This window comes from Alexandromys fortis, unplaced genomic scaffold (assembly GCF_014885135.2).
Source record: "Alexandromys fortis isolate MF-2015 unplaced genomic scaffold, M_Fortis_MF-2015_v1.1 scaffold_54, whole genome shotgun sequence".
In the NCBI taxonomy this organism is placed as follows: domain Eukaryota; kingdom Metazoa; phylum Chordata; class Mammalia; order Rodentia; family Cricetidae; genus Alexandromys; species Alexandromys fortis.
Window position 1 is genome coordinate 212,000 of NW_026067958.1, and position 12,002 is coordinate 224,001.

General features: G+C 35.7%; 1 protein-coding gene across 1 annotated transcript in view; it reads left to right on the top strand.

The window, feature by feature from the left end:
• Nucleotides 1–12,002, top strand: part of Malrd1 (MAM and LDL receptor class A domain containing 1) — a 463,630-nt gene that overhangs the window by 200,362 nt on the left and 251,266 nt on the right. The window contains exons 14-15 of the mRNA XM_050152697.1: nucleotides 9,342–9,587; nucleotides 11,133–11,290. Coding sequence (XP_050008654.1) covers nucleotides 9,342–9,587; nucleotides 11,133–11,290 — 404 coding nt within the window. The remainder of the gene's footprint in view (nucleotides 1–9,341; nucleotides 9,588–11,132; nucleotides 11,291–12,002) is intronic.

The window sequence follows — 12,002 nt, forward strand, 5'->3', positions numbered from 1 at the left end:
AAATGCTGGAGCATCTTTCTGTTATTATGGATGGTTGAGGTTCAGATTTCAGAAGCCCATCCTATTTACTTACTATTGTAAATGTGACAATATATAAACTCAGTGTATATAAATTATTTATAATTGAGGCATTAGAACTTTATTCCAGGTAAAATCATTAAGGAACAATTAGTTTTGTAGGTATATTTGGATTTCTAGTTCCAGTGTTCTTCCAATATAGAATTAAAATTATGAAAGTGTGAAGAAAAAAATGTAATTTGTATTCAACAAAAGGAAAAGAAGAAAGAGAATCTGGGAAAGACAATCTCTCAAGATTAGGGTCATCTTTTTGGGCTTTCTTTTTGTGTTTCATCTTCCATACTAATTCTTTAAATATTCATAATTTAATTTGCTCACATCTTCCCATTTTCTTTCTTATTCTTCTCCTCTTCCCACTGAACTCCTTTTTCCAATCCAGTCGTCTCCTTCCAGGTTCCTGTTTTTGTAGTGTGTTCATTTAATCATTGTTGCAGTATGAGCACCAGATTGAGGGTTTTTTTTTTTATCTTGATCACAAGCAATTTGCCATTGGTTACACCACCAAGAAACATTACTGCCCCTCTTCCAGTAACTATAACTAATATATGTTCTCAGGGAGGCATGGGACCCAATGATCTCCTCCTGAATCCTTCATACAATGTTGATGGGCCATGTGTGTCACGGTTCTTGTGTAAGTAACCTGTGCGGCTATGAAATTAGTCCACAGCTTTTCACAGCATTTCTTTCCATCCTCCAGCTTCTGTGAGCCTATCTCTCACTCTTGTGCAGTGAGTCCTGAACCTGGTAAGAGAAATATAGATGATTTGTTTTGGGAGGGAAAGAGCTAACACCTAAGTGGGTGTTTATTCTCATCACATTGAGCAGTTATGAGTCTCAGCCTTAAGAATTGCCCACTGTAAAGAGAAGTTTCTCTGACCAAGGTTGAAAGTGCTACTAATCTATGTGCATAGCATTTAGAAGCTAACTGTACCTCATATCTATATATCAAAACATTACTAAATTTCCTCGTAAAGTCTATGACCACCATCCTCCTTCCTGACACCATTACAGTACCAGACATGAATTCCTCCTGTGTAGCAAACCTGAAATCCTGTCAGATGGTGTTTGGTTACTCCTGTGGTAACTGCCTCACTGCAGCACTGGGCAACTATTACCTCACAGGTCGGTCTTGTAGCTCTTAGGGTTCACAGTTGGGTGCAATTGTTAATGACATTGCTCCCTCAGCAGCCTGCATAACACCTTCTGGCACTGTGAATACTAGCCAACAGGGAGGAAGTTCCCAGCCCATGCCAGTGTGACTTTTCTTTGTCCTGTAACCAGAATATGATGTGTCTTCAGTAACAAAGTCTTAGCAGCTCTCTCTCTCTCTCTCTCTCTCTCTCTCTCTCTCTCTCTCTCTCTCTCTCTCAAGATTTTTGTACAATTTCCCAAGGAGAACAAATGAGATGTATTTTAAAAATTATAAATATGAAAACCTTTAATATGCTGATGATTCTTTCAAAGCAATTATTCAGTCTACAGTGGATAGTTGGCTTTAAAAATAATCAGAAGTCCTGACTGGTTTTGTTTCTGTTTTCACGTTACATGAAAAAGATGCTGCTTTATCCATCTCTCCATGCAAATAAACACAACAGCAACATACAAATAGGAAAAGTGATCCTTAATATCAAGGACCTAGTCTGGAACAATTAGGAAATCTACTCATTGTTTTTAAAGTACTTATGTAGAGTGTATCTTTCATGTTGTTTGATTCAGCATTAACAGTGTCCCAGGGATATTAGCATCAAACAATAACACATCAAGATTCAGGTGTTAAAATTAATAATAAAACACATGTGCACACACATACACACGCAAACATTCATCTTGTAGGTATAATCTAAGAATAAAGTAAATAAGAGCATTTTATTGCCCAAAAGGATGGGAAAACATCTCCCTATCCTGACCTGCGCGGAGGAAAAGTGAAGTCTAACCCATTACAACTTTAATGTCTTCTAGTTCTGCCCCTGTTGGATAAGAATTTGAATACCTAGTTATAGACTTGTTCCTCTATCACCATAGTATCTGATCCAAACAGAACTCCTTGACTGCACCTTCCTTTAAGCAACTTGACCAAAATTCCCTTTGAACACAGTTCTTTTTAAATATTCCATATTGTCCCAAGATCATGGTAACTCTGCTGCAACAACTGCTAAACCATGGTTGTTCAACTCCAGGTGTTTATACAACGGTCCTTGCCTGGAAGACAACAATAGAAGAGAAATTGAGGAAGATTATATTGTGCCTGTAAACTTTCAGATTCACAAAGTATTATTTCAAACAAAGGAACAAAACTTTTTTTTTTCCCACAGAGATTTATAGATATCCTGATGTCAGATACTGTAAGTCTGCCAGATTTCAGGCTAAGTTAAGAGCTGCATTTCCATACAAGTTTTAGAATAATTTTTCTAATTCTTTAAAACACCTACTAAAAGTATGATTGGGATATTACACTATGGATTTATTTAGGAAAATTAAGTTTCTAACAATTCTGAATTATTTTATTTATAAAGTTGGCTTTTAATCTGTATTTTTTTTTGGAAGTGCTTTTTGTTGACTTAAATGATTCTTTTCTAGTTTTTGGTGCTTACTCTTAGGAATATCCTGTTAAATTAACCTAAAATATTATATTTCTAATAGCTGTTTTAAAATATTTTTGTTTTGATTCTTTTATTTCTTTTAAATAATTTCATTAGTTCTTTATGAGCTTTATACATGTTCTGATTATATTTGCCACTCCTCCCCTGACTTTCCTATGTGCATCTCTTCTTTTCCACTATGAAAAATCAAATATATGTGAAACAGTACACACACATACTTGCCAGTTCAAATCTGCCACTCCACAATATACACACAATTCAAGGCATCAAGTTGTGTAAACAGACATCTCCCCAAGCATACATATAACGTTAGTAGCAATAAAACTGAAAGAACAACTTTAAGGATGATCAGAACATGATAGATATGATGGAGTTATTAGTGAAGTTCAAACAACTTTTATAAATAAGCTCATTGTGTTCATTTTCAATTATTTAAAAATGATAATCTCAGCTATTTTTATAATATTTTATTTTTTAATTAGAGTGACCATAAAAGCGTTTTTTTTTTGAAATTTTCTCTCCTGTCTGAAAAGTTTTACCTTTTGAACATCATTTCTCAGCTGTTCTCCATTCTAGCACTTTACCCTAGTTATATATAAGTTATATACTCCTAAATATTCATGAATTGTAAGTGTTGGCCTGTTGCCTGCTGAAGTTTGATGTGTGTGTGTGTTTGTGTGTTTGTATACATATACATACTCGTGAACTTTGTCCTAGATAGCAGCCAACTTGCTTACTGTTCTGATTTGCCTACTTAATAACTATTTTAAATGTTAATTGTGATGCTTACATCAGAGCAGAGTTCAGGAAATTTCATTCTGAACTCTTTTTAAAAAAAACATATTTTCTACTCCTGATTGTAATTGTTTCAGTCTACCACTATTGGATAAAAATAGTTATATTTTAATATGTAATAAGTGGTTGTGACTGTCTCAATAAAACTTTATTTATAGATACTGGTGGTTTTGAACTGAGGACTATAGTTTGCTCATCTATATTGTAAAGAATACTTCTTCCCAGAGTTACTTTGTTTTCTACTAAGTCATTTCCTTTCTAAAGTGCCTACTGAATGCCTTGTATTCATCAAGAACATTTTGCACTAGATGGGAAAGGGGTAAAGATGTCTGCCTTTCTGTGAACACTTGAAAAATTTCTATTTATAGCTGCAAGTTTATAATTGTCTTAGAAGTTATTTTTCTTTCTCATGAATTCTGCCCTGTCCATATGCAAACTGAATTCAGCAAAAGACTTGAGCACATTTCTGCATCTCTTTATCTATACCAGTCCTTTCTCTCTATATTTCTGTCTTGCTAATTTGACATGCTTCCACTCCTATGTCCTCAGTTTTTTATTTCACTTACACTTCCAGAATTCACCCCAGGAAAGCACCACAGCACAGAAACTTGGAGTGGCAGTAAGAGGCTCCCTTGTGTTCACAGTCCTATAATTCCTATCTTCAGTATTTGATATTTGCCTAGTGCTCGATTTGCTTATGTTTGAAGGCAATTTCATACCTTCTTTTGACTTCTAGCTATAAGCGGAAGTTATCTTATTGTTTACTTTGATGATCAAATTGTCTATGATTTAGACAGAAAATTATCATAAAACAACTCTGAAAGTCAGTAACATATTTTCTTAATTATCATAACATCCTAAATCTCTTTACGCCTTTCATCAAGTGCTGGCTAGTCTTATGCCAACTTGGCACACAAACTAGAGTTATCTGAAAGGAGGAAATGTCAATTGAGAAAATGCCTCTATTTTCTTAGTTAGTGATTTGATATGGGAGGTCCCAGCCCATTGTGGATGGTGCTATTCCTTGGTTAGTGCTACTGGGCTCTAAAAGAAATCAGGTTGAGCAGGCCATAGAGAGCAAGTCAGCCTGCCTCGAGATTCCTACCCTGTTTGAATTCTAGGCCTGACTTCCTTTGATGATAAGCACTGATGTTGGAGCACAAGCCGGATAAAACCTTTCTTCCCCAACTTCTTTTTTGGTCATGGTGTTTCACTACAGCAATAGAAATCTTAACTAAGAAAACCCTAATGCTACTTTTTTGGTTATTTAAATTTCATGTGCACACTCAGAGATTTGAGGCTCATCTTCATCAACTTTCTTCTCCCTGGCCCCCAAATAGGGTATTTTGAAGACATTCTTTTGCATAATGGAGACTACTTTAGAAATAGTTGTAAAATTGAAGTTGCATATGACATTTATCTCATATTGAAAAAATTTGTGGTTCTAGATTATTATATTTGTGTTAAGGTTAGAATGCAATGATCAGAAAGAAAATGGCAATAAAATCCAGAAAAACAATACTGTCTTTATTTTGCCAAAATAAAGACAGAAGATATGATGCAATATATTTAAGTGATAGAGCCAACAGTTGGACTAAGCTTGTTGAGAGATTTTATGATTTATGAGATTAAAATATTATATTATATTATATTATGAAAACCACTGCTCCTAGAGCCTTGGGATCTTCTGTAGATTATTTGGCCCTCTGCCAGATGTGGGCAAATGCTGAGACCAATGTCAGTGTATATAAGCCAAGAGCCCCTTGAAAAGTTGTATATTTCACATACTGGAGATTTATGGGAAGTACATGGGTGTCAAGCATAGTCACAAATAAAGGAGTAGGGGAAGAGATTGCTTTAGGGATTTTATGCTGTTTGAGGAGAATGTCGGATCAGATTTTCTGTATCCAAGTACATAAGTACATTCTTGTATATGTTCCTATTATTGCCTTTTGGCCCAAGTGGTGCACAATGAACCAGCTTGCTTCCATCTTAGGTATTAAAGATATCTTGTAGCAAAAACAAACTAAGCTCATTCCTATTTATGATTAAATCTTTGTTTCTCAAAGATTGGGCTAGTCCTATCTGTAACATTAACTACAAATGATTCTGTATTGCCTGTTTCAATGACCTCTTAAACCCACCTTAGGAAGAGATGACCCATATACATCAATAGAAAGGCTTGCTTTAATTAATTTTTACGTGATTTGGGTCAGTGATCATTCTCCTTGAATCTGTGAGATTAACAGGACACTCCAAATCCAAGAAGTGAAAGATAAATGGGAAAGAAATGGGATGAAACTTAAAGACTGTATGTAAGGAATCAAGTTGAGTACCAAAATATGTTTCATAAGTTCATAGAGTTCCTCCAGATATCATTTCCTGAGTAACTAGAAGCATAGAATCACTGTTAATAGAAAAGGAAGAGACTATCCATCAAATTGGCATATTCAGAAAAGAAAATCTGAGACTTGAAGTTACAGGTGTCTAAGATGTATACAGAAGGATCCATATTGTCCCAATTTATTCTTTTTAACAAAATAAACATCTCTGCCATGATGGTAAATGCCTAATTTAATCAATAAACATAATATGAAGCACATAATTGGAAATATATTTGTAAAAATCAATGAATCACAATCTTATGAGTTTAATCATCAAAGCTGTAGCAACCATGCCTATGCTTACATTACTGGTTTTCTTTTCTTTTGCTTTGTTTTGCTTTTGGCAAAAATAATAATCAAATAAAATAACTTGGAAATAGGTAAATAATATTAGTTGATAATTTCTCTTTGTTAAAACTAGATTGTAGTGGGCCACTAAACTATAGTTATGCCATCTCAGGAAGGTATTCTTAAGAATGTTTTAATTGCTAAACCTTTCGTAGGAAAACTGGTCTCTGGTCACAGAGACATAAAACTGGTCTCTGGCCACAGCTGTAAATTCCTATACAATATGTCGCTGACCTAAAGGTTATGAGAACTGACTTATCTTAAATTACTAAATATGCAGAATTTGGAACCCTGTGATTGCTAATAGCTTTGATGATTGACCTCATAAAAATGTGCTTCTTTCATTTTCAAATACATATTTCCATATATGTTCTTTGTATGTATATTGTGTTCATTTGTTAAATTAGTCATTCCCCATCATGGCAGGGAACTTTATTTTGTTAAAGTGAATAAATTACAACACTAGAGATCCTTTGGTGTGTATCTGAGGCATTTGAAGCTTCATGTTTTGTCAAGACTCTGGACATTCTTTCTTGAATGTGCCATTGGTCTATGTCCTTCCCTAGATAGCATATGTATATACACCACATGTTACATCTATATCAACTGAAAAGTGTCTCATGTTGCTTGTGGTTGTTAAGCACTTGTGTTATAAACTGGCTACTTACATATATGAAAAAAAAGACTTAGCATCAACTTTGCATACCCTACAGGCTCAATATCAACCTTTAGCCTGATAAGAAAGTAATTGAGCAGTCTGATTCATAGGGCCAAGAGCCACTGGAGAATAGAGCTGCTGAGGATTCCATTTTGATGAAAGCCCCCATCTTAGAGGATTGTGGCTTATCCTCAGCAACCTAAGGCTTTTAAGACAGTTCCAGGAATTTTATGCCATTTCAATTACTTCACAACTAAAAAGACCCTGGGAGTTATCTCACACCTGTAGAAATGTGTGTCTGCAGCAATGAACTGTGGTTTCTGCCTTTGAAAATTCCCCTCCCTGTTTAGCAGGGCCACAGTCCCATCAAGTGATTTGTGGTCAGCTGCAGCCTAGTTAAAATTTGAATGACTAAAGTATTGATAGAGTCTGAGTGGTCTTTTGTTGGTCTTGAACTCCACAACAGGATCACTGTGTATCTTATGAATGGAATGAACTGTTTTATAACAGTGATATTTTCTTTATTAATGTATAAACTATTATAAATATAGTTTTGTATAGTTATATAACTTACTTTTATTTATGTAGTTAGTTTTTAACAATTGAAATATATATCACTATCCCAAAATATTAGCTCTACTGAGTTTTTGTGGTTTATTAAAATTTTAATATTTTTCTTTTCAGAACTATGTATATATTTTCTTTTTTAACTTGGGAGAATTCAGTTGTGGTTTGACTTAGTTACCTTGGAAAAAATCATCTCTTAAATTCTTAACTGGTTTTATTTTTCTTCTCTAAATAAATTGGAATGGGCAGAATCAATATAAGTGGCAGTTTTTGTAAAATGAAATAATGTATTTTCTCAGCTTCTCTTTAGCCTTCAGAAATGATGCTTCTGCCATCCTACAAGTCCTTGATAGTGCTTCCCTGTGACAGAAAGCCTCGTCCATTTTAAGCTAGTGGATTCAAGCATAGTTAGAAGATTTGAGAGCTAGGTCTAAATGGCAACTCTGTTTTTGAAAAATTCACATTTCATTTGACATCTTTAACCTTTGATTTTCTCGTCTATGAGTGAAAAAGTTAATGTAAGTATTTTCCCTTCTTTTGTACTCTGAAGGTGTTTTTGCATTGTGGTTTTTAGTTGAGTTCCATAATTTAAATATTAAAAGGTTTTTGTCTTATCATCTATCCACTAAACTGAAACAAATTTTGATTCATTACTGCAAACAAACAGAAAAAAATCATTCAGAAATTAATCCATAGAAGTAAGTCTGTAGGAAGCAGAGTGCTTAATGGAAATTTATCTTCATGGGTTTTGGAGAGTGAAGCCCAATAACTTGGGCATCTTCACAGTGGTGATTCAGAAATGTACACAGCAGGGAATGGCTGGAAACCTTCTGGACAGGGATTTTATCCCAGTAAATTCTATATCAGTTTTCATCCATCATCTGCTTTCCCTTGACTATCAATATCATGTGAAATTGTAGCATTCTCACTGTCATTATTAAAATGCCTGAGATCATCAAATTATAAGGAAAAAACATTAATTTTGACTCAAAGTTTTGGAGTTCATGATTCATTGGCTCCTTTGCTTTTATGCCTGGGGTGACACACATCATAACTGGGAGCCTAACATAACATAACTCTTTATCTCTTGGTAAGAAGTGGAAAAGTGATAGATGAAGGGATAGGAGTCCACAATTCCCTTCAACGTCACACTCCTAGTGACTTAAAGTAAATGCTGCTTCTTAAAGTTCTTCAGCCTTCCAATAAGTTTTTCTGGGGATTATGTTTCCAAAGCAAGCTGTTGGAAGATATTTAAGATTCAGGCTATAACAGACATTTCTGCAGGAATTTCCAGAGCATCTTTCAGTGCGTGCCTGAAACATCACTCAACACCTTTTATCTACACCAACTCTCAGCCACCCTGCAACTTCCTACCAGTCATGGGAGTCCCCATCCTAGAAATATAGCTGGAAATCATCTTAATAGCTTGTCTTCCAGGCATCTAGGAACTTAGGAAGGAAATAAGTATGGAAGTCCCTATAGGTAATCCTAGGACTCAAGATGCTATGGCCTGAAAATTGATTTGAATTTTCCATGTCAGCCTAAGCAACATAGTTACTTTTGGGATAGACTACTGAGAGAGACTTCATCTTAAAAAAAAAAAATAACAATACCAAGAATGTCAGAACCAAACAACAGTCAAAAATGAAGCTTCTTTCTGACTTTACATTATAATGTAAAAGATCAAATTTGAGGTCGATGTACAAAGTGGACTTTTCTTTTGAATTTCATATTCTTTGTTTTATTTGTGAATGAGCCTGACCTATCAAATAAATTAGAAGAGAGAAATGGGAGTCAGATACCTCAAGTTATTGAGCAAAGTGTAGTCCTTGTTACATTATAACAAATCCATTCTATGGCCTCAAGACTATTAATGGATTAATCTATCATTCCATTTTTGTTTTGTTCCAGGTTTTTGCCCACATGGCTATAAAGAATGTCAAAATGGCAGATGCTATAGTCCAGAGCAGAGCTGTAATTTTGCAGATGACTGTGGGGATAACAGTGATGAAAATGAATGTGGTGGTTCCTGCACTTTTGAGAAAGGTTGGTGTGGCTGGAAGAACTCCCTAGCTGAAAACTCAGACTGGGTTTCAGGAATTGGCTCTCATAAAAGTCGTCGACCCCCCAGAGACCACACACTTGGGAATGAGCATGGTAAGTGATGAGGTTGTTGTGGTTGCCCTGTGTATGTTCATAAAGTCTACTTTATTGTCAGCAGCAGCAGCTGAAGAGCCCATGGCAGAGAGAATGTTGTTCAAACAAACGTTCAGCATGTGTGTTCATATCCTAGAACAGCTGTACCAAGGCACCTAGTTTAAGTGACCGAGACCCTGGACACAAATACTGTCTCGGTTTTGGAAGTCAGAGACCCAAAAGGAAGCTGGTGGCAGCACTGGTTCCTTCTAAGGGCTGTGAGGAAGAAGCTGGTCTTTCATGTCTCTACCTTAGGCCCTCGTAGCTTCACAACTTCCCCACTTTTAGTTGATAGTTTGCCCTGCATCATCACATCAACTCCTCTTGTGTATGGCATGGTATTTTCCACAGTTCTTTTTTTTTTTGTTAGATTCCAGGTATATTGACTAATGTTCATTTTAATAGCATCACCTTTACCTGTCTTCAACTGGTAGGTAAGTGGTAATATTTCCAAACAGTGATCATGATAAGAACAGGTAATTGAATCAGGGACTGAGAGATGACAGAGAAAAATCAGCCCATAACGACAGTCACAATCTTGCATTAATTTTAGTTTTAGTAACCTTAATTAAATGACAACACTTGCTCTTACCAGACACTTTTCCTAAGTGGAATATACTTATCTGTAATCGATCTCCCTGAATTTGTACACTCATTTGATCATTAGCAAATCGCTTGATTTTTCACAAGCTCAGCTTCAAAAATTGTCAAATGGAGATAGTGAAGTTTTCTCACTGTACCTAACAGAGGTTCTAAGATAGAACAGGATGAAGCCCTAGGTAATGAGATTGAACCTTATTGAGAAACTGTGAAAATAATACCTTAAGACTACATCTGTAAAAGTGCTGGACATAGACTATTATTTATAGTAAGTATTTATAGCCAAATGTCAGATGCAACACTCAAGGAGCAAAGAACATTAATAGGATAACAAAGACCTATAACATCCTGAGCAGTACAAAATAGCAGAATGATAGTTCAATGTTGAAATTTCCCTGGCACATAAAATGGATCTGATAAGTTAGGTCACAGATGCAAAAATCTAAACACTCATCTGACATACTGACATCCATGATATGCTTTAGATAATTTCATAGTAATGATAAAACTCAATAGCTTTCTTTTCATGTTACACATAACAGGCAACTGGATCTTCACTTATTTTTATGCCATGGAAATCTTTGAATTCTTTTATAATAACTGGATAGTTTATGGAGTCCATTAAATGATTCCTGTGACCATCTTGTTGATGTGATGGCACAAATACCCTGGCAAACCCTTTAGTTTGCATACTGTGAAGCGCGATGCTAAAAGCACACACTGTTAGAAGTTTTTCTGCCAGTGAGCTAGAAACAAGGCTATGGATGTATTCTCCATATCAGATGAAAATGCCATTGGCAGCTAGATCACACGAAATGTAATAAAAAACCTCGACTAAGATGAGAAAGCTAGAATAATCCTCTCATTGTTCCTTTGGTTCTATTTAAATTCCATCCTTATTCCTAGGTCACTTCATGTATCTTGAGGCCACCCCAGTGGGTCTTCGCGGTGACAAAGCCCACTTCACGAGTGCCATTTGGAAAGAATCCAGCGCTGCCTGCACTATGAGCTTCTGGTACTTCATATCTGAAAAAGCCACAGGGTCCATTCAAATTCTCATTAAGGTAGGCTCTTGGCTAAGGATGCTGTCGAGCTTTTGGGGGCTCCAGCAGGGAGGACAGTGTTCTGGTCTGGCCAGAGGAAACCTCATTCCTCACAAGGAGCAGCTCCTGTGAAGTTTGATTAGCTGGGACATGGGAGCATGAAGTGCAGTGGCACTTCTGGTTCCAGAGCCTCCTTTTATCAGAGTTAATCTCAGTTCTCTCACTCCACTGCTTCCTTTCCTGTCTTTTTCAACAAGAGGAAAGAGGTCATTTGTAGATTTGAAAGGAGAAGCAACTATTCATTTTCTCTTATTCACATAATTATTGAGTACTAATAATAGACATTCCGGCTTTACGAATACATCACAAAGGACTGAGCTGGTCATGAGTATACTCAAGGTATGATTGCATTGAACTGCTGATTAAATGTGACATACGGATGCATTTTTGTCCTGAGTATTAATTGGATGTTTCCATCAGAGTTTTAATTTAGCATAATAAAGTGACATAGTTTGGGCACAAAACAACAAGATAAATATTAATATTAACAAGACCTAATTAAAACACCTTTACTTTTTAACAAGTTAAAACAGCAGTTAGAAGGAAGTGTGTGTATGTCTCATTTATGTGTTTTAAGAATCTAGTTCTGATTCCAAGAAATCTTAGTTTAAAGCATGTTCTCGCCACCACTGCTGTTTCTTAACACATGAGCTTTGCTCAAGTGCCTCAGTGC